The sequence below is a fragment of the Dipodomys merriami genome, unplaced genomic scaffold (genome assembly GCF_024711535.1).
Source record: "Dipodomys merriami isolate MVZ:Mamm:240054 unplaced genomic scaffold, mDipMer1.0.p SCAF_10, whole genome shotgun sequence".
In the NCBI taxonomy this organism is placed as follows: Eukaryota; Metazoa; Chordata; class Mammalia; order Rodentia; family Heteromyidae; genus Dipodomys; species Dipodomys merriami.
The window spans coordinates 21,718,383-21,741,010 of record NW_027202271.1 but is presented as its reverse complement, the minus strand read 5'-3'; the positions used below and the strand labels follow the sequence as shown (position 1 = coordinate 21,741,010).

The 22,628-nt window shown below is 46.0% G+C and overlaps 2 protein-coding genes across 3 annotated transcripts in view; one reads left to right on the top strand and one right to left on the bottom strand.

Annotated features, from left to right (window-relative positions):
• The window catches only part of Kif5a (kinesin family member 5A), a 33,566-nt gene extending 30,596 nt beyond the window's left edge, over positions 1 to 2,970 (bottom strand). The window contains exon 1 of one of the 2 annotated variants that reach the window (XM_069987468.1): positions 2,411 to 2,970. In XM_069987468.1, coding sequence (XP_069843569.1) covers positions 2,411 to 2,539 — 129 coding nt within the window. In that variant the 5' untranslated portion in view covers positions 2,540 to 2,970. The remainder of the gene's footprint in view (positions 1 to 2,410) is intronic. The other variant, XM_069987477.1, reaches the window with a different exon arrangement.
• Positions 2,971 to 5,291: 2,321 nt separating this feature from the next.
• On the top strand, positions 5,292 to 22,627 carry Dctn2 (dynactin subunit 2). The gene is made up of 14 exons (XM_069987422.1): positions 5,292 to 5,470; positions 6,403 to 6,471; positions 17,823 to 17,919; positions 18,086 to 18,147; positions 18,486 to 18,584; positions 18,870 to 19,030; positions 19,218 to 19,365; positions 19,672 to 19,737; positions 19,940 to 19,978; positions 20,150 to 20,227; positions 20,315 to 20,386; positions 20,627 to 20,729; positions 20,885 to 20,976; positions 22,033 to 22,627. The coding sequence occupies exons 1-14, from the start codon at positions 5,435 to 5,437 to the stop codon at positions 22,117 to 22,119; spliced, it is 1,209 nt and encodes a 402-aa protein (XP_069843523.1). The 5' UTR covers positions 5,292 to 5,434; the 3' UTR covers positions 22,120 to 22,627.
• The last annotated feature ends 1 nt before the right edge of the window (position 22,628 follows it).

Here is a 22,628-nt window from a genome sequence, read left to right as displayed (position 1 = left end):
TGGAGCAAAAGAATCTCAGGGACAGTGTCCAGGCCCTGAGTTCAAGCCCTATGACTGGCAAAAAAATAAGTGGGGGGAGAGGTGATTAGAAGAGCCATCACAGAAAGGAGTGTGGGCTGTTGGCCCTGGAGAGATTATCCTCTGTTCCGTTACCTCTTCCCTCTTCATTCATCCCAGTTATCCTGAAGCAGCTTCTACCACTGATTCTCAGACAAATCCCCCACACTGGCCCCAAAAAGAACAAGAAAAAAAAAGATGAAAAGGGGTAGGAGATGTCATTCCCTACCTAGGACTCTCAAGGATCTCTTCAAAATAATATGTCTTGTAGCCCTTACTGGGCTATATAAGAATGCATAGTAAGTCCAGGAAGGATGTTGTCTGAGACAAAATGGCCCCCTGTAAGCATTTATCTCGAGTGAGAGATTGGCAGGAGGGCCTGAGTGAGTGAAGATACTAAGACAAAGGTATAGCCTTGCACATAACTGACAGAACAGACATTCTGTAGAGTTGTGATAGAATCTGAACTAGCAGGGGACCCTGGGCTTCTTTTCATCTCTCCATCTCCCTACCTTTTCTGGCTAACTGGACAGATGGACAACTCAACACCTTATCCCAACTTCACCCCCTAACCTCCCACATACACCAGGTTGACCCAGGGAGCTTAAAGGAGTTGATTCATGTTTACCAAATAAACCTTCTAGAACAAGCAAATTACTCTTAAAGTAGAAGCAGCCCTTTGTGATCACCTGCCTCCTGGGTCTCAAGGGGACTTCAAGCTCTTACTCCCATCGCTACAGCCTGATGTCCAGGTTACCCAGACAGGGGTTCCCTAGGGTTGATCAGAAATTTCTTTTAGCCCAACCAGACTAAACTAAAAGGACTGAGGTCCCTAAAGCAATTCAAGCAAACACACATACACACACACCACTCATCTGAATTCAGTATGGACAAGAGAAGTGACAGGAAGGAGGCAAATGGGGTCTCTCCTTAAGGCATTTTACAAAAAGTCCCATTCTCACAGACACAGAAGGCCCAGCTCCTCTTACTCCCCCCCCCATTCTCTTAACAAGACTGTTTCCAGCTGCCTTATACCAGCATAGTGGACAAAAGATACATAATTACCCCTGACCTTGAAGACTTCCCTCATATATAGCCTTTTCTTCTCGAATTGCCCAGTTTTCTGGCTCAGCATCCCCCAAGCCTGACAGGATTTGACCCCAGTTCCTTTCACCTTCTACATAGCCTGAGGATCTCTCCCAACCTAGGAAAGTAGGTAAGACCTAGAAATTCCTTTTGGACCATCACAGAACATATGGCCCAAACATAATTTCTCCCTAGAACAGAACCCCTGGGAGACAATGTGATATACAGGAAAAGGTATAAGCTTTAGAGTCACAGACTTGGGTTGAGATTTGTGAACTGAACAGCTCTATGGATCCTAGCATGACCTTGAGAAAGTCATTCAACTTCTTTGGTCTCAAGCTCCTCATCTGCAAAATGGAACTATCAATACTACCTCAGTGTTGTTTTGAGGATTGAGTACTACTTACAGAGTAACAAGAACACAGTAAACATTAATTTTTAAGCTCTGCAGGGATAGAGGCTGCAATGATGAGGTAGAGGTAGCCTGCTTAATTTTTATTGAATCGTAAGAGAAAGGATGAATAAGCAAGTATGTATCACTATCGCAGGGTAGGGTATTTGTTCTTGGGAAGTGGGGCTAGAAAGTCTAAAATCCTCTTCCTACTGTACTTGGGATGGGAAGGCAGATTCTAGAGGCTGTTTGGAGGCTCTCCCCCAAACTGGGTGTGGCATCAATGTATTAACCCCCCCCCCCCCCGAAAACATTTCATCAGACCTGTTAACCTCCCCTCCCCCAGCCAAAGACCAGGCCATAACTACTTCAGGGGACTCTGGAGAGCTTACTCTATCCTAGAGCCCACTCCCATTTATACCTCCATAGAGACCCTGCATGGCCCACCGCCCATCTAGCTCATCCATCAGCCTTGCCCTCCCTTCCAGGGTGGATGGGGAAAGAGATCTGAGCCAATAACAATAGGGAAATGTGTTTTCTCTAGGGGAGGGGGGGGGAAGAAAACACAGAAAAACACGGGACGGGCTCTATTGGGTGGTGACGCTGCAGAGAGCTTCAAAAGGGGTGCTGGGGTCCCCGACTGCGAGGAAAGAGCCCCTTTCCACTCTGCAGACTTGGCTGCTGGCCTGGCCAGGCCACACCCAGCCATCCTGATGCAGGGGAGAGGAGGGGCTGCGGCGAAGAGGATGAACGATGAGCAACGGGGAGGGGGCGCAGAGTGACACAAGCAGGGCTAAGTCTCTGCGGGGGATGAGGATGTGGCCCATCCGCGCCCCCCCCCACACACCTCTAATTCCTTCCCAGGGCGGCACTCACCCCAATAACGACGCTGTCATCCCCTTGGAAAATGGGGATGAACTTGTCCCCACGCAGAATCTCGGCCTGGTTTAGAGGCCGAAATCGGCAGAGCACCTTGATGCTGCATTCGTTGTTGGTCTCCGCCATGGTGGTCGCCGGCACCGGGCTGGACTTCTCCGGCGGCAGGGGGTAGAGTATGCTCCGGGGAAGAGAGCGCTCGACTGAGGCCGAGGTAGAGGATCGGTGTTGGGTTGCTGAGGCCAAGGAAGCAGCGGGGACGCCCGGGACGACGCGGGAGGCAGCAGGGCCGGGGCGTGCGGTCGGGTCTCCTGCGGCACCGAGATGCGGGAGACCTGGGCGTCTGGTCCTCTCCGCGCTCTGCCTCTCCGCCCCTCGCGCTGCAGCCGCGCTGCGGGCCTGGGCGGGGCGCGACGGAGCAGCGGGGGCGGGGCTTCCTTCGCAGGGTGGGGGCGATCCGCTGGACCTCGACCACCGAAAGGTGGGGTTGAGCCTCCCTTTCCTCTCCTTCTCCCACCCCTAAGGCTCCGAGATAACCTTGTTCTCGCCCTTTCACCACCCAACACGTTCACAGCATCCCACCCCCACACCTCATCGCAGACTCCACCTCCTAGATGGCTGTGCCAAGGGTATGCCGCCTGCCTGGGGAAGAGGGTCAACAGGGCCATTCCCTTCACTTATTCCAGGACATCCCACGCCCCCATCACAATCTTCTCTCCAAATTGGGCGCACACTTCTCATTCCCTCTCCACCAGCCCACCCCACACTTTCAGAAGACCCAATCTGCCTCCAAGGCAGCTGCCCGTACTCCTATAAATAGTGACCAGGTTCCATTGTCAGGAAGGAGTATCAGAGGTTCTATTTCCTTCTCCTTGAACCTCCAAAGGTGCCTCTCAGTCCTTACAAACCAGGTGTCCAGTTTGAGGACAGACAAACGCCCATTCTAGACATTAGTCAGCATTGAAAAGTAGATCGGGTTCTCATTTTTGCTTCATTTGGGGCTAGAGTGGAAACTGGCAGGAGTAATTTCCTCAAGAGAAAGGGAGTCCAAAAGCAGCGAGGGAGGAAAGATGATAGAGGTGGTAAGGCCAGAGACTATTTGGTAGGCCTCTAGGACAAGCCACCTGCATTTAGGTCTCAGGCAGGCTCTGGCATGTAAGTGAGGATGTTTCCTTTCTCCTCGAATAGAATCCCAACACCCCAGATCCTTTTTCATGCCTTTCTTCTCTGCTTCTCCCACTTCGCTGGCATAAAATAAAATAAATAAGCCAAGCCCAGGATAAAGAATTGTCCTTCCTCCCCTTGGGTCAGACTTCTACTGCAGCCCCTGGACAGAACCTCCGAGAAGCTGGCCAAATTGATTTTTCTCCACATCACAGTTCTCTGCTGGCCAACAGAGCGATTGGACTGCAGGAATTGATGCTTTTGGCCAAGGGGAGGGGCAGGTGATGGGAGGAAAGAAGAGGGAATTCAGGTTCTGTCCAGAACCAGAAATTGTCTGCTAAGTGTTTGAGGTTACTTAGATTCTATGGGACAAGGATGAAAGGTGATGACTTGGTCAAACAAGATCTAACTAGTCAGAAGTCATCTGAGCAGACTTCCCTTATTGTGCCTACTCATCTAACATATATTGAATTTTCATGGAACTTAAGGAAAGAATACAGCAGAAAAAATTAGACACAAAGGCAGCAGGATGATGGAGATTGAGGTAGAGGCTTGAGGAGAAGCCAGGAGAACAACAATGAGTTCTAATCTCAGAAACTCTCCAGTCATTTGGTTTGGCACTATTTCTAAGGGTTGCAGCATATTGCACGTTCAGGAAATATCCCAACATTCAGCTCCCAGAGGCTCCAAGGTGGTTTCCTTAGTGAAGGAGTTTGAAAATGTCAAACCATACAGACTCTCCAGTCAGACATACACACCCCTAAAAGAACAATGTAGTGAGTTTTTCCATTAAGCTGGATTTATTATCAGTAAACGTTCTTTTGTTCTGAGGCTATGTCTTTTTTACTTTTCTGCCAAGTAATGATGGCAATAGTACACAGTAGATTTCCTATTTCTAATATACTTACCTGGTAAAATAAAATGGTGACTATACTATATCCCTTAAAATGGCCTGTTAATTTTATTGAACCATGAAATTTGAGTGTGGGTACTGTTAGTAAATTGATGAAAAGTGCAGAAATGCTACTTTTCCTTTTAAGAACTTAAGGTAGTATTTTCCACTTTGAAAATAAACAAAAATACTAAAATAGTATACACTAAGGAAGAATTCTTTTATGGGTTAGTATGCTCCATGTGTGGTACCGGACATGATACTACAAAAGCAAACAACAACAATTAAAGACAAAAAAAAAAGCTGTTATTGTTAGCTTTAAATTTAAATTTAGTTAGGTGTCCAGTAATTTATGACATTTATGACACCCCCTAACTTGACAAGACAGCTTCACTTTTCATTTATTCAGGTGTCCACTAATTTATGACACCCCTAACTTGACAAGACAGCTTCACTTTTCCATTCCATATACTAAATCCTACTGTTACTGTTTCTGAAGCCCTGGCTGTAACTAGCTGTGCAGTTTTATCTAACCAACCCCTGGAAATCCAAAACAGGAATTATGAAAGTTCTTTCACAAACTTAATGTGTGTGTGTGTGTGAACAAGAAAAAAACTACGTTGTATAAGATAGCTCCTTAAAGTGCGTTATTGGCGTTCCCCGCCCAAGCTCGAGGACCAGGACTACGAATCCCACAATCCTAGGCAGCGTTTCCTCGCCATTACCTCATTCCCAGGCCTCGCTCTCACCAATCCTAGCTTCTCCAGGGGTGTGGTAGGCAGCTGTTCTCGCGAGTTTTGCTTTATCCCCCTCTGCTGTGCTACTCCTGTCGCGAGACTTCCTGCTCCTCCGCCGCTCCCTTTGCCGCCGCTTTAGCTGGGGACCCGGACCCATCCTCTCCCCTGCCCGATTCCACCAGCCCCGGCTCCACCGAGGCCCCGGTCCCCCAGCCCCGCCTCGCCGCCGCCATGGCGGACCCTAAATACGCCGACCTTCCCGGCATTGTGAGTACAGGGCCGGCCCTGGCTCCCCAGGGCCTCGCCCCCGACCTCCCAAGGACCCCCAACAGAAACCAACCCACGACCTCTCCTGCCTGCAGCCCCTCCTCCGCCCCGCGGGTTCCCGCCGCTCTTCTCCAATCGGCGGCTGCACCTTCCGGACTCCTCTGACCCGACTGGGCCGGGCCGGGCCGTGGGACCGTGCACCAGGCCCCCTTTCCGGCAGTCGCCGGTTTCAGGGCCTAGAAATCAGTGGTCTCCGGATGCTTGCCACTTGTGCCCGAATGTTTCTGCCATCCGTGACAACACCGCCCCCGCAGACCCACATCTCCCCACCGGGGCTTCCCATCCCTGCCTTAGACATACCAGGCCACTTAGTGATGGCCTTCATCCTGCCAAGGAAGAGGTTACTGTTGCAGAATCCTTGTGCCAGATGGGGAACTGTGTCCTTTAGGGGAGCCCGTGTCTGCCCGTCTTCCCCCCCCCCCCACCCCCGCCCAGCCCCTTGCAGAAGTTGATCCAAGCAGCTTTTGTGCTGCTTGGCTGCATTCTCAGGTGGGGGTTGGGGCCCAGGACCTTGGGAGCTAAGGTCCTGAGTCACTCTCAACCCTTGAACCAGGGGAGTGGTTACAGGGCATAATTTGAGGAGTCACCTACTTCTGACAAGATTATTACCAAACGCCTCCTTCCAGGTTTAGGGTAACATTTTTGTTTTCACACTCACCTTTTACCATCAGGTCTCAGTTTGTACCTGCTGTCATCCCCACCTCACTGAGACATGGGAGGTGACCCGCTGTTCTCAGGGCGGGTGGAGAAGAAGGATCAGAGTCGTGGCATCACAGCCTGGCTTTTCTGTTAGCTTCTGCAAGTAGAGTGGGGTAAGGGGTGTGGGTGCATGCTAGGTAGTAAGGTTGGGTGCTCACTGATTCTACCTGCAGGCCAGGAACGAGCCAGATGTTTATGAAACCAACGACCTACCTGAGGATGATCAAGCAGAGTTTGATGCGGTAAGACTATGTGCTGCCTCAGGATGCCTCTGGACTCTGACCTCCCTCCCTTCCCCCTGATAGATGGTTCCCTATTCCAGAGAGCCACAGAAATAAGTGGGTATGGCAGCCTCAGCCTGGGTGGTATATAGATTGCAGAGCTTGTAAAGGCCCTGCTGGGCTTGCAGCCACAATGAGCAGTGCCAGGAAAGTCAGGTCAGTGGAATCATAACAATAAGACTTGTTTGCAAAGCCCTAATTCTTGGACCTTTTAAGTAAAATGAAACAGCTCAAAAAATTTAATATGGGGGTAATGATTTAGGCCCCTGGGTTCTAATCCATGGCATTGAATCATAAAACAACACTAATAATTTGCTTAAAAATAGGCCTTCTCCTCAGCACATATAAGCAAAAAGAAAAAAGCCGGAAGTGGCGCTGTGGCTCAAGCGGTAGATCGCTAACCTTGAGCTGAAGAGCTGAGGGACAGCACCCAGGCCCAGAGTTCAGGCCCCCAACCGGACTCAAAAAAAAAAAAATAGGCCCCCCATTTTATATAGTATTTTTACTCAATACATGTTCATTAGTATCCTACCACAAACTAAATTTGGAAATATGGAAGGAGATACTAAGTCATATGACTGTTTAGTATCCATTAGGCAACAAGTATGAAAATGACTTGGAGACTTTAGAAAGATAAGGGTCCTAGTCAGATTAAACCAAATATGAAGACAAACATGAAGTTTTCATATCAGCACAGGAGGGATGATGTTAGCACTTTCAGATCCAGGAAGGAATTCTCTGTGGACCTTTTCTTTTTGTAGTGCTGGTATTGTGTTTGAACTTAGAGCTTTGGACTTGCTAGGCAGGGATTCTGCTATTTGAGTCAGACACCCAGCCTGAGTTTTTTCTTTCAGTACTGAGATTTGAACTCAGGGCCTAATGCTTGGTAGGTAGTCACTTCACCACTTGAGCCATGCCCCTGCCCTATTTTTAGCCATATTTTATGTCCATATTTTGGGTATATTTTAACCATGAGGAGCATTAGCTATTTTGAGTAGGTTCATTCTGTCCTCAATTTTTGTCTAGTACAAAAAAAGAGATGTTCTTGTTCTCAAGGAGCCCCAGAATAATGAGAGGATTAGGCTACATTTAGGAAACAGGGAAGAGAAAAGATATATACAGATAATGTAAGTAAGAAAAGAGAAAAAGGAAGTGGCGCTGTGGCTCAAGCGGTAGAGCGCTCGCCTTGAGCTGAAGAGCACAGGGACAGTGCCCAGGCCCAGAGTTCAAGCCCCACAACCGACCAAAAAAACAAAACAAAACAAAACAAAAAACCAAAAACAAAACGAATGAAGAAAAGAGAAAAAATGAAAGTGCCATTATAGTCAAAGGTCTGTCAGTATCTCTTATGTGCTGTGTTTAGTTTTCTTATTTCTAAATACAGCTAGGCTGGGGTCGCTTTGATGCTGTGAGATCTCAGTGAAAGTATGATCAAAAGTCATGGGAACATTCTTAGTATGCAGGCCTAGTAAGTGTAGCTGTAAGTTCTGTGGCCATGTCTGTGGGGCTGGTCAGTTCTAAGGAATGTTGGCTGCTGGCTTTATAACGTATGGCTTGGTGTACTCACTTATTCCTTTTTTGATTCCCCATGTGGAAGTGCTTCTTACATTGTGGGGAACACTTCCCCTGTGCCTTCTCAGTGGTGTGTTCCTTGTGGCTTCTGTACTTGCTGGCATGTTAGTCTGTCCTCCAAGCTTGAATATATGGAGATAATGAAGATGCTATCATTGCCCAAGGACCTGAGTACTCACCTGTCACTCTAAGAGTTATCTTAGCTGCCTCTGTTCTCATGAGGTAGGAGTATATAAGGTATATATTCCTTGTATTATCTGTATTACCACAGTTCAGAGACTGGTCAGCTCACACCACAGCCTCTGCTTATAAAATAACAAGCCTTCAGTAGGGAGATAATGAATAGAACTCTGCCCCTTTGTCACTGACAAATCCAAATGGATAGTATCACAGCAGTTACCTTTCCAAACCAAAACATAGGTAGTAAGATGGCTCTCACTTGAGCTTTCTACTACTACTAAGGTAGTGAGATAGTTCTGAATAAAAAGGTGTCCATTGTAGACCCCGAAGAACCTGAATACATAGCTTTGATTGGCTGTTTTCCCCCACTGAGCCTGAGCTACCCTTTTTAGTAGCAACTAGTAGGGCAACTGATGGGGAGAGGACGCCCTGAGAATATGTTCCCTGTAGCATCTTGTTCAGGATACCAGTGTAAAAATACGTGGGAACTGGATGGTAAATGCAGAGGGAGTTGACTTGCCCCCATCACTGAGGCTCAGCTAGTTGTCCATAGGGAGCAATGAATGGGGTTGGAAGACCTTCAGCTGCCTCAGAAATCCTGAGGGCTGAGATGTTTCCTGACATCAGCTAATGTCTCTGTCCCTCTGGGCCTCAGGAAGGTAGCTTTCAGGAAGTCAGCTGATTAATGGTTCTGCTGCTGCTCTTCATACTGATGTAAATATGCAGCTTGAGGAGCAGTGAGTTGTATGCTTAGCCAACACAGAAACACTGTGTCCATGAGGCCTGGATTGTCCCCGGAGCTTTTCTCCTCACCTACTGCCCAAGTCCTGTTATAAGTGACAGTGTGTGCCACCACTCTAGTAGCTGAACCATGAAGTTTTGAGCCTTATCTTAAAGCTTGGCAACAGCTTTCTTAGTCTCCAGAATATTTTCAACTTTAATTTTATTAGGTTTTTTTTTTTTTTTTTCAGTTGTGAGGCTTGAACTCTGGCCTGGGCATTCTCCCTGAGCTCTTCAGCTCAAGGCGAGCTCTCTACCATGTGAGCCACAGTACCACTTCTGGTTTTCTGAGTGATAATTGGAAATAAGAGTCTCATGGACTTTCCTACCCGGGCTAGCTTTGAATCATGATCTAGGATTACAGGCATGAGCCACCAGTGCCCTGGTAATTTTATTAGTTTTTTTGTTAAATAAATAATATGTGCACAGACAGGGCTGGGAAGGTGGCTCAGTGGTAGAGTGCTTGCCTTGCCTGCATGAGGCCCTGGGTTCCATTCCTCAGCACCACATAAGCAGGAAAAGCTGGAAATGGCGCTGTGGCTCAAGTGGTAGAGTGCTAGCCTTGAGCTGAAGAGCTGAGAACAGCGTACAGGCCCAGAGTTCAGGCCCCACAACCAAAAAAAAAAAAAAAAAAAACATGCACAGAAATGAAAAAAAATTCCAGGCTGTGTAGTGAATTAGTCTTTCACAACTAGAGGGCTCTAGATTGATAATTTAAAGAAATGTCAAGTAGGACCATTAGCCTTCTTCCTTTGATTTTTCCACTGTGTGTAAAAAAAAATGATACTAAAGGAAGTAATAACCTTTAGTGTCCCTCAGAGATCTTAATTGCTAGTTTAACTGAAATATAAAAGTCTTATGATTCCCATAATGGGAAGGATAGGGCAGGAAAGTATCCTGTGAATTATTTCATTTTACTATAGATGATCTAGTTTCCCTCCTATCCTTTTAAAGTTTTTAGGGTTTGGGTGGTAGTGCACACCTGTAATCCTAGTTACTTTGGAGGTATAGATTAGAAGGTTTAAGATCAGCTTGGGCAAAAAAGTTAGTTATACTCCATCATAATGAAGGAGCTGGGTGAGATAATGTATGTTTGTGATCCCAGACAAGCAGGAGGAACAAGCAGGAGGATTATGATATGAGGCTGGCCCAAGCAAAAGTGAGACCCTATGTGAAAAAAATAAAGCAAAAGGGGCTGGAGGTATGACTCAAGTGGTATAGTGCCTGCCTAACGAGCACAAAGCCTCCAAGTTCAAACCCCAATACTCCCCCCACCAAAAAAAAGTACCCCAAACAGATGAACAAGAAGAAGACTATTTTAAAACAGGACTGGGTCAGACACACAGGCTAGCAGCTTTTTTCAATCTAGGAAGATCTCTGCATTTCAGACCCTCCCATGTTGATTAGGGCGATAGTCATTTTAGAGAGTTCTCTTAAAATGTCTTGTTAAGAAAGCTAATTTCCAAATGGAGTGTCCTCCCCTGGGTCCACAGCCTGCCTTGAGTCAGTGAGCCATTCTGCTCATGGCTTTTGAGCTGCTTTGGCAAGAACAGTAAATTAAAACCTCACTAAAAACAGGACTTAGTCTTCCTGTATAGCATAGCTATTCCCAATGCTGTGTAAAAGGCAGAAATTTCCTAAGCCATAGTTTGGTGGGGCCCTGACAAAGATACCCCCTCAGCCTGAGAGGAGAAAAGATACGTTCTCTTCCTTACAATGTAGAATGCCGTAGTGTATGCTTGATTGTGTTCATTGACTGTTGGCACTCTTGAACTTACACGAGTTTTTCCTAATGCTTCCCCATCCTCCCTCCTCACCACCTTGCCTGGACACTAGTTTGCACAAGTAAGACCATTCAATGCTTCTTCTCTGCATGTTTTTGTTCATCTTCCATTTTGCATGCAATGCTCAGCCCACTGTGCAGTGTTGTAGCTAATCGTTTTAAATTCCAATGAATCCCTAGCTGGGTCACTGCTGGCCTGCTGGCCTTACATTTAAAGATCATTAATCAAGATTTAGAAACACTACTGTGACTCACAAATCATTGTCTCTTCCCCTTGTGAGGTCTGCAGAGTAAAACTGTCCAATAGAGGAGGGACCTAGAAACATGGAGGGTATGAATGCTCTTAAACATGAGGCATTTAGGGGCTAGACTTGGAAAGGGGACTAAAATTTAAAGAGATTTTTGTGGACTGGATTTGAACTGTTTTAGACAGAGAACAAAGAGGCAGAAAACAAGTCCTCTTTTTAGTTGTATTATCCCTGGAAACAAGTTCATTTTGGTACTCTCATGCTAAGCCTTTAGAGAAAAATAAAAGGAGGGTAAGGAGTTGTTCTCTATACAATTTTAAAATAAGTTGTGTTATTTGTGCTTTTATTAGTCTGTTTCTGAACTCCTCCTTTAGAAATGGATAAATGATCAGCATTATGTTGATCCATCCTGGACAGTTTTATTTTACAGCTCTCTCCATCTTCTTTGTCATCATGGTTCTGAAGTCCCTTGGCTGCAGTGTTGGTGTGGAGCCTGAGTAGGCTCAGAGAAGACAGTGGCCACCTTCCCTGTCTTATTTAGAAACTCAGGTCTTGACTTCTGAGGCTCAACCACTTAGTCAAACATCCCTGGGGAGTCTTGGAACCCTTTAATGAGGGAATGGGAGTCAGGTGTCATGTAAACCGGTACTTGGGATCAGTATACTTGGAATCTTCCAGATAGGAACAGTAATATGCCTCCATGGTTGCTATTACTCCTCTATAGTACAGGAGTTATGCTTCAAATCTCCATCCTTCCTCAGTCCACTCAGGACACACCTGGAAGTGGTATATACTATTTGCAAACTAATAATAGTACTTTCTTTTTCCTTTTTTTGACCTTTCCATTTTGCCCATTCCTACTGGTTTGAACTTGAGTTTATGTCCATTGTCCTACTGTTTCCTTGAGTTTCTACCATGTTAGTTTTAGCTTAGGGAGACCAGTTGAAGAATTGTACCTGTGCTTCTCTTGTGTGTTTGCATGCATGCACCCGTGAGTGCTTATGCTCATTGTATCAGAGAGATCCTAGGCTAGACCACAGGACCTGGAGAGCCACCTTACTCTGGGCTAAAAAAGAAGCCTTCGCTAAACTGGATCCTGAGATTGGCCAGGAAATGGAAAAGTTGATGGTCAGGAGTATCTAGCTAAAATTTTAAAGTAGGAAGCACTAGTCCTTTCTCCACCATGGATTGTCACATACATCTAATCATCCTCAGTCCTTGACCCTCCCATCTCCATCAGCAGAGTTTCTGGAAATGTAGTATTATCTTGCCTGATTATAAGAGCCTTAACTCTGACATGGATTAAAATAAGGCCTCTGAAATACTCTCACTTTTTCCCATGTCTGTCCTCCAGCTTGTGTGGATCTTGGAGGATTGAAGAAATATTTTGTACTTAGGCTGGAACCTGTGGATTTTGGTGTCCCCTGGGCTCTTTGTGCTAGTGCATTATGGCAGAATCATTCTGCCTCACTTAGAGCTCCAGAGTGAGTTACTAACTACTTTGGGTGGGTACAAACACCCTAGACTACTTGAGAGACCAGATTTTTTCCTCCCTCTCTTCTAGTAGCAGGAAATAAAGAGTAAGGCTGCAATTTGGTACTTTATCCAGTCTCACCATTAGTACCTGACATGTCTTATTCGGCCTAACCAAAGTTATATGAGACTATTCATAGGAGGATCTTCCTAGTGACTTCATTTTGCCATCTTAAGTACCCAAGTTTTCACTAGGTAAACCTAGAAATAGGAAGGTTTAGATCATAACTAGTAAGGGAAACTCCCTTGAGGATTATGAATCCTTGATCAGCTACAGGTTCTCAGAATCTCCACATCATGTGCTTCATATTCTGCCATTTCTACAGCTTCCCTCCCACCTTAACCTTCTCTCAGTGCACTTTCCTGTTCCATGCCACCAGCTTGTAACATCTAACTCCTAGTTCTTAGGTGATCCTAAATTGCTTTTGCTAATGGCAAAGCTTCATGACATCCTCACCACCAGAAAGGAAAGGGTCTCATAGTTTTTCTCTTGGAGCATCTGATGGCCCCCGCTAAAATTTCTTGGCCCCTAAATTTTACTAGGCTCCCCTGGGACCCTGTGGTGCAGTGTGTTTGAAGACTGTCATGTAGTGCATGTGACAATATGCTAATAACAATTTTGTCTTTTTTTTCCCCTCCCTCATCCCCATTTCCCCACTCCCTTTCCTTTTAACTCTTGACTCTCTCACCTCTGGGGAACCCACAAGGAGCTGGTAAGAAGCCTGACCTTTCATCTGCTTTGTAATGGGGTGTACTGTGATGGGCAGTTGTTTCTCTGTCCCTCCCTTTTGTCCCCCTCACCCTTCTGTCTCTACTAAATCTTTCATTTTCCTAGTCAGTCCCGCACCCAGCTGACAACCTTTTCCTATCTCACAAATCACTATAATGACACATCTCCTAGCCCATGCCTCAGATTTTTGAGACACTGTTGGAGTAGATGCTGGAGGACTCCTCACCTGAGTCCCCAAGGCCACAGCCTCAGCAAGGCTTCAAGAGGATGCCACCATTGGCAGCCCTCCTGGCCAGGTCATGCTCCTACGGCAGGAAACAGTGGAGTGAAAATATTGTTCATTCCTGACTGTTCAGAGGTGCTCAGGCTTACCTTCTTTGTGTTGACCCATTTTTTATTCCCTCTTTTTCTATTTAGGAATGTAAGAGAGTAGGTTCTCATCTGCATAACACCCACCCATAATGGGGGTGTTTTTTGTTGTTGTTGTTGTTTTTTGGTGAATCTAGAGGTCAAACCCAGGTTTTTGAGCATGCTAGGCCAGTGCTCTACTACTGAGCAACCCCTCTTCCTTTCCTCTCTCCCTTCCTCCCTCCCTCCCTTGCTTGCTTCCTTCCTTGCTTGCTTCCTTCCTTCTTTCTTACCTTGTGGTGATACTGGGACATAACTCAGGGCCTTGTACTTAATTAACTAAGCAGGCACTATACCACTTGAACTATTCCAGCCCCAATTGATGGTTTTTTCCTTCCAATACTGGAGTTGAATTCAGGCCTTCCATTTTTTATTCTGGCTATAGTAAAGCTATATCTAGCCCTACATTCCTCTCTTTCTCTTCCCCTCCCCCCCCCCTTTTTTTGTCAGTCATGGGGTTTGAACTCTGGGCCTTGGTGCTGTCCCTCAGCTCTTCAGCTCAAGGCTACGCTCTACCACTTGAGCCACAGCACCACTCCCAGTTTTCTGGTGGTTAATTGGAGATAAGAGTCTCATAGAACACAGACTTTTTTGCCTGGGCTGGCTTTGAATCGCTATCCTCAAATCTCAGCCTCCTACGTAGCTAGGATTACAGGCTTGAGCCACCAGTGCCCGGCTCTTCCCCCTCCCCCTCCCTCTCAGTAGCTAGGATTATAGGCGTGAGCCACTAGCACATGGCCCATTCCTTTTTTTTTTTTCCTCGGTAGTGGGGCTTGAACTCTGGGCTTGGGCGCTGTCCCTCAGCTCTTCAGCTCAAGGCGAGCACTCTACCACTTGAGCTACAGCGCCACTTCCGGTTTTCTGGTGGTTTATTGGAGATAGGAGTCTCATGATCTCTCCTGCCTGGGCTGGCTTTGAACCGAGATCCTCAGATCTCAGCCTCCTGAGTAGCTAGGATTACAGGCGTGAGCCACCAGCGCCTGGCTCTGGCCCATTCCTTTTTTTTCAGTAGTTTAAAGCTTTTTTTTTTTTTAATTTAATTTAATTTAATTTGTGAACATACTGTACAGAGGAGTTACAATTACATGGGCAGGATAATGCATACATTTCTTACCAAGCATTGCAGCCTCCTCCTTTGTTTACCCTTCACATCCCTTCCCAGCCTCCCCCCTCCCCCCCCCATCCCATTCCTTTTTTAAGAGGATTTTTTTTTTCTTGTGCCAGTCTTGGGGTTTGAATTCAGGGCCTGGGTACTGTCCTTGAGCTTTTGTGCTTATGGCTAGTGCTCTACCACTTAAGCCACAATTCCAATTCTGGCTTTTTTGTTGGTTAATTGCCTGAGCTGGCCTGAAACCATAATCCTCAGATCTTAGCCTCTTGAGTAGCTAGGATTATAGGCATGAGCCACCAGCCCTTGGCTTTAAGATTTTTTTTTTTTAATAAGAATTTCTAGGGCTGAGAAGGTGGCTCAGTGGTAGAATGCTTTGCTTGCCTTGCATGCATGAGGCCCTGGGTTCGATTCCTCAGCACCACATAAGCAAAAAGAAAAAAGCCAGAAGTGGCGCTGCAGCTCAAGTGGTAGAGCGCTAGCCTTGAGCTGAAGAGCTGAGGGACAGCGCCCAGGCCCAGATTCAGGCCCCACGACCAGACCAAAAAGAATTTCTGGACTGGGAACATGGCTCAAATGATAGAACACTTGCCTAGCAAGTACCACAGACTTTGAGTTCAATCTCAAGTACTACAAAATAAATATGTAGCTAAATAAATAGATATACAAATAGGACTTTTTGGGAGAAAGCAATACTAGGTTTTAAACTAAGGGCCTTACTTAGCAGGTGCTCTGACACTGAGCCATGCCTCCAGTCCTCCCCGCTTTTGCACTGGTTATTTTGAGATAAGATTTTGACTCTTACCCTGATAAGGGCCTGGACCATCTATTTTGTACTTCCAGTCATAGCTGGAATGATAGGTGTATACCACCACATCCAGCTTCTTTCACTGAGATGAAGACTCATATTGCCCTCCCTAGGCTGGCCTGGAACTGTGGTCCTCCCAATCTCAGACTCCCACATAGCTGGGGTGATATGTATATACCACTAAACTCAGCTACTTGTTGGTTGAGAAAGGGACTCATGGGAATGTTTGGGCTGGTCTTAGACCACGATCTGATCTCAGCCTCCTTAGTAGCTAGGCTTATAGGCATGAACCATGGATACAAAGCTGATTCTATCTATCTATCTATCTATTTGTCTGTCTGTCATCTATCTATCTATCTATCTATCTATCTATCTATCTATCTATCTATCTATCTATCTATATTTTTAGACAAAGTCTCAGTCTGTAGTTCAGATTGGCCTCAAATTCCTGATTCTTCTACTTCTTATCAGGTGCTGGTATTAGAGGCTTGAGCCTGGCTATGGAAAGGAATTTATCTCCTTGGCCTTGGATGAGTTTTCATAGGGAGAGGTAGCATATGCTTAAAGGTCAATTTAAAGAGAAGGTAGTTGTCTCTCCTGAGCCTGAGTCCTTCTCGGTTTGTGGAGACTAGAGACCTTGTAGCTATTTAACCAGTTGGTACCCTGTCTATAGCACTTCAGAGGTTAAAGAAACATTTGGAACACAAATGTCTCTTCCCCCAGGACTTACATATGGAACATTGAGCCCCTTTATTTTTTCTTGCTGTACAGCTCCTGCCTCTCTGCCCAGCGGTTCCCTGAAATCTTCCTTGGTGGAGATCCAAGTTGATACTTTCTCGTTACCCTTCTCTCTGCTTATCTTTAGGGCTGCCTCCCACACTTGATTCCTTCTCTGACTAAGAGCAGAGGAAAAGGACAGAACCTCTCCATGTTCTCCTATTTCCCCTCCCTGCTTCCCACATAGCACACACAGGCAGAGGTTTTTCCTGGTGCTGATTAGAATTGTCTTGTAGCTGGCCTCAGCCTAGAACACTTAAATCAGTACCTAAAAGGTGAACTCAGAGATTTTTTCAAGAAATAATTTTTAAACAATTGTAATGTGCAGCCAGGGTTGAGAACCATTTTCCTGGATACAGAGTAAACTCATCTTGCCTTCTGTGGAAGGAGATGTTACCCTCAACAGAACAGCACTTTTTGCCCTCTTACCCCTTCCTTCAGTATCCCAATGGGAGCTCTCAAAGGTTCTGACAGTTGGAGAGGGATGTGATGGTGTAATTATTGGAATCTGAAGAACAAGTTGATGTCTAGTAAGGAGAGAATCTCTACTTCAGTTTCTAGGGTACCTTCTCTTTTATTCTCTTTTTTTCTGTGTCTCTTACTATGACACAACTTGGGTTCAGCCAAGAGTTCAGGGAAAAAGAGCCCAAATCATGCTTCTCTGTGAAGAGGTGCTCTATTTCAAGACTTACATGTGGCCTCTGCCAAGGTACTTCTGACAAGCAGCTATTGTTTATGTTTATTAAAAAGTGTCACTTAGAAAGTGATCCAGTGAGCCCTTGCCTTTTTTTTTCCTATGCCTTGAACTGGCTGGTCCCATGGCAGCCTGAATACTAGGCTTCTAGTCAGGCCCCTGCCAGCCCTCTTTTTATATCTAAGAGCTACTATCTTACCTTATGCAGGTTTAAATTTTTACTGTTCACCCTTATAGAGTTATTGGCCTATCTGCCTTTCTTCTGTCCTCCAGCAAGGATGGGAGGTCAGCTTTAAAATGGACTTGCCCAGCTGGCAAGGAGATGTTCTTTTGGGAGGGAGAGGTTAAGAGAGGTCAAGTTGATTTCTTGCCCTGAGTGCATGGTGTGTGCCAGATAACTGGGAAGGGGGAGGGGAGGCTTATGTACAGAGTGGGTGGGGAGGGAGGTTATGCTGCCACTGTTCCTAGCTGAATCAGGGTGTTAATATTTATACAACTGAGGCTCCAAATATACCAGGAAGTTTCTATTTCCTAGGTTGAGCCTGCATTGACAGCTTGGAATGAAGCTGCCCTTCTTTCCCCTTGGAAAAGTAGGGCCCAGTTTTCTAGTAGTTTTAGGGGATTTGTGGGATAGAGGAAATGGTAGGGTAGGAATGAGTCTGCCCTTGACCTGAACTACTTATTCCTGCAGGAGGAGCTGACAAGCACAAGTGTGGAGCACATTATTGTCAATCCCAACGCTGCCTATGACAAATTCAAGGACAAGAGAGTGGGGACAAAGGGTCTTGGTAAGACTGAGCTGGAAGTTGGATAGGGTAATCCTGAAATGCATACATGAAAACTAGCTTCCTGTCCTCAAGTCTTAGTTACTTTTGCTTTGATGGAGCCCTTACTTGAGCCTATGACTGCTGTGACCTAGATCAAGCCCTCAGTGCCATCTTCTTGTCTTGGCAGATTTCTCAGATCGTATTGGAAAAACCAAGAGGACAGGATATGAATCTGGAGATTATGAGATGGTTTGTTTTGCATCTTTTGCTGGGAATGGGATGGTGATTGATGCTGTCTAATAGGCATATGCCTGGAAGAGCAAGAGGTGTAGTCAGAGTCTCAGTTTCTCTCATTTAGTTTCCTGCAGAGCCCAGCAGGACACATTTGACAACATTCTGCTCTTTCCAGTCACTCTCTCTGCTGTTTGTTCTGGAGTTTTTGTGCCACTGGCCTTCTTCATTTCTTCTGTACTAGGATGTTAGATATAGTAATTTAAGAGTTAAGCCTAGGGTTGAGGGGGAAAAAAATCTTGAGGCTACCTGTGATTGGAAATGTTACATCACCTTTTGTACTTCTTGCTCTCTAGCTTGGAGAAGGTCTGGGAGTGAAGGAGACACCTCAGCAAAAGTACCAACGACTGCTACATGAAGTCCAAGAGCTGACAACTGAAGTTGAGAAAATTAAGGTAACTCTACATACACTCTCTTCTCTTTATCTCTGCTGTGGTTTTTATGTAGCAGATTTGCTCCCAGCAGGAAGAGAATGATTCTTTAAGCCAGTGGATAAAGGCACTGAGGTTTCCAGCGTTTGGGAATGCATGCTCTTCTTCTATCTTTAGGGGTACTAGATGGGCAGTCTACAGTGCTAAGAATGATTGCAGTAACTTCCAGCCACAACTGTCCTTTAAAGATATCAGTCCTTTCCTTTTTTCCTTGATTCATTTTTGCCACCCTCACTGTCCACTGTCAAGACAACAGTGAAGGAGTCCGCCACTGAGGAGAAGCTGACCCCGGTGGTGCTGGCTAAACAGCTGACAGCCCTGAAGCAACAGCTGGTTGCTTCCCACCTGGAAAAGCTGCTAGGACCAGATGCTGCGATCAACCTCACTGACCCTGATGGAGCTCTTGCTAAGTAGGTGCTCTGCTTATTAGAAAATCATTGCTGACTGGAGCTATGGAGGAACATAGCAAGCTTCTGCCAGTAATACTAAGGGGAAAGGTGGCCTAGCTTTTCTCTGATGTGGACTGTGGGACAAAAGAGGGAGTGACTGGCCCTCATCCTTTAGGTTATGATAGAATTATTTGTTCTTCTAACCCAGGCGCCTACTGCTGCAGCTGGAAGCAACTAAGAACAGCAAAGGGATTTCAGGGGGAAAGACTGCAAGTGGAATACCTTCAGATAGCAACCTTGTCACTTATGAACTACATTCTCGGCCTGAGCAGGACAAGTTCTCTCAAGCTGCCAAAGTATGTATGTAGTACATATGTAATGTTGATTGAGTTTGGGAAAGACCTCAAGATTCTGCTGCCTTCATCTGGATAGTCAGACCTGGGGAGAGGGTGCTGTAGTCTTTTGGGTTCCTCTTAGTGTTTCATTCTCCATGTTTTCCTTGTCATCTTCTCTCATTTGGGATTTTAAGGTTGTGGCTAGGGATGTGTTCCAGGGGAAGGAGTCCCTGTGGCTGGGATGTAGAATGGGAAAGAGCAGCATCTTATTCCTCACCTTGTAACAACAGAGGTACGTGGAAAATCTCACCTCCTTTCTCACCCTAGGTTGCAGAACTTGAGAAGCGCCTGACAGAGCTGGAGGCAACTGTACGCTGTGATCAGGATGCTCAGGTCAGGTGCTTTCCTGTACTAAGTCTGAGCCTCAGAAATCTCAACCCCACAAAATTCCTAAGCCTGGGAGGAGTCAGGAAGGGGGTCAGTTTCTAGGATCATTCAATGGGTGTCCAGCTAGAACAAGAAAAAAGGAGAGAAGATGGTAATCATCTGGAGATAGGAAGACCACTACTAACTTCCTTCCTCCTGTTCCTACCAGAATCCCCTTTCTGCAGGTCTACAGGGAGCCTGTCTTATGGTGAGTGTGGAAGGAAACTGGAGTGGTTGGATTACAGAGGGGCTATTGGGATTGGATTTATTTGGAGAATTACTTTTTGGATCTTTAGCTATACATTAGCGAAATATGAAGGGCTTTTTCCTAGTCTGATCTTTTCCCTTTGGTGACATGTGTCCCAATGCATACACTTAGGAAACTGTAGAGCTGTTGCAGGCAAAGGTGAGCGCTCTGGACCTTGCAGTTTTGGACCAAGTAGAGGCTCGGCTACAGGTATTAAGTGGAGTAAATATTGGATTCTGGGTAGCTTGGAACATTGAAACCCCTGGATGTCCTATAAACTTTTAAATCTGTTTTCAGAGTGTCCTTGGAAAGGTGAATGAGATCGCCAAGCATAAAGCCTCTGTGGAGGATGCAGATACACAAAGCAAGGTCAGGAAGACAACTTCCCCATCTTCACACTTTTTCTGCTTCCTTGGGTTTTCCCTCTGAGTAGTAATACCAAGCATGAGAATACACTGGATACTCAGGCCTTAATAGCTCATAAGCTCTGTCAGCTCAGAAAGTCAAGGCAATGTTTCCCTCTTGATCCTTTCCCCAGTGAAGTAGCAGTCAGTGAAATCTTGACTGGCCACCACAGCCATCCCATTAGGCCCTGTCATGTTCTTCCAGGTACACCAACTATATGAAACCATCCAGCGCTGGAGCCCCATTGCCTCTACCCTTCCTGAGCTGGTGCAGAGACTTGTTACCATCAAGCAGCTTCATGAGCAAGGTGTGAGGCCAGCTACCAGGAGGGCCAAGAATTGAAAAGTGGGCCCCTATCACTTTTCAGCCTTTTGGCTAAGATCAAGTGCAAAAATCTGGGTCCCTTTTGTTCTTTTCCCGCCCCTCGAGTCTTGTCTCAACCATTCCTTTCTTCTTTTGTAGCCATGCAGTTTGGTCAGCTTCTGACACACTTGGATACCACCCAGCAGATGATTGCTAGTTCTCTCAAGGATAATACCACCCTCTTGACCCAGGTGTGTGCCTCTTTTTGCTCTGTTATCTTTTCCCCAGGACTTTCAAACTAGGTTCTCCAACACCACATATATAATACTGTAGCACAGTATTATAGTAGGGGCTTAGTTTGAATTCCCATAGTTTTTCTATGGTTATAGGACCTTTAGTGTCACCATCTTCCATCTTCATCTAAACTCCCTGTTAAAAGGATTAGGATAAATTTTGAGCATTGGTGCACATGATTTTCCTCAAAAGCGTTTTTCTCTCATCTCAGTATGGCTTTACCCTCCCTGGGGTTCTCATCCAGGTGCTTCTGAGCACAAAATTGGGATTTTTGAAATCAGGAGCCCCAGGGCCTAACATGCTTCTCCTACTTCCTTTCTGACCCTATGCTTCATTCCTTCAGCAATGCCCTGCATATAGCAAGTGCTCAGTTTCTGAATGAGGCACTGTTCTTGGTGTTGGGAGGTACGTTGAAAGTCAAGAGACAAACACTAAAACAAATAACTGAGCATGATGGCCCAAGCCTGTAATCATAGCTCCTCAGGAAGTGCAGATCAGATCTTGGTTCCAGGCCAGTCTGGACAAAAAGCTCACAAGGTGCCATCGTAACCAAAAACTCTACATAGGTTAGCATGTCCATGTTATTTATTCCAGCTTCTGGGAAGCATAATGGCTGGGCACAGTGGGGCATACCTGTCACCTGTGACAAGGGGAAGCGTAAGAGGATCGCAGGCCAGTCTGTCGTAAAGACCCTACCTTGAAAATAAAGTGATGCAAAATGGGCTGGTGTGGTAGAACACCTGCCTAGCAAGCAGGAGGCCCTGAGTCCTGTCCCCAGTGTCACAAAAACAAAAACTGATATAGGTGAACAGTTCTCTAGTCAGGATGAGGACTGGAAGTTGGACAGTTCCTGAGCTAGGTCCAGGGTATTCCAGAGTTTGGAAACTTCTGCCAACAAACATCTGTTCCCCCCACCCTCCCCGCCAGGCCCTCTTTTAAGGGAATCTCTTCTAGATGGTCCTTTCCCTCGTAGGCTCGACCTGACAGATTAAAACATTTCTACCCCTTTGTAGGTACAGACAACTATGCGTGAAAACCTGGCCACAGTTGAGGGGAACTTTGCCAGCATTGATGCGCGGATGAAGAAGCTAGGAAAGTGAGCACCTTTGGGAGGTGGAAAACAGGGGTAACCCTTGCCTTTCTGAACACTGTTAACAACTTATATAGGGTTTTCCCTTCATTGTAACTCACAGCCCTATCCCATTTGGCACTGGAGGCAAGGGTTCTTGCATGTGGGGTTCACACCCCTCCCTTGATGAACACAGAGTGATAGCTGGGGCGCATTAAACGTGGTCTCCCCTCAGGCCCAGGGATGAGGACATGGGCCCAGTTTATGCTGGCTCACATCTTCTAATACTGCTTTGCCTGGGGGAGGATTGGGTCCTTTCCTCCCAACAGTTTCTGTGGCTGACTGTAATATTATACAACTTTCTGACCATTAAATGCTGTTGTACTCTGTGTGGCCTCTGCTGTTTCTCAGGGAAGAGGCAGCACTGAGACACAGACATACAAAGTCTAATAGTCTAAGCCACTATTACAAGAGACAGATTTCAGCTGTAACTTGTTCTTACTAGAGAACTAAATAAAAAAAATAAGTACAGAGCCAGAG

What these genes read in the sequence shown, in the direction of transcription:
- Dctn2 (XM_069987422.1), top strand. Translation starts at nt 5,435, where the DNA reads ATGGCGGACCCTAAATACGCCGACCTTCCCGGCATT. An exon ending in AGTGGGGACAAAGGGTCTTG is followed by an intron (nt 17,920 to 18,085) that starts GTAAGACTGAGC and finishes TTGTCTTGGCAG; the next exon opens with ATTTCTCAGATCGTATTGGA. An exon ending in AATCTGGAGATTATGAGATG is followed by an intron (nt 18,148 to 18,485) that starts GTTTGTTTTGCA and finishes CTTGCTCTCTAG; the next exon opens with CTTGGAGAAGGTCTGGGAGT.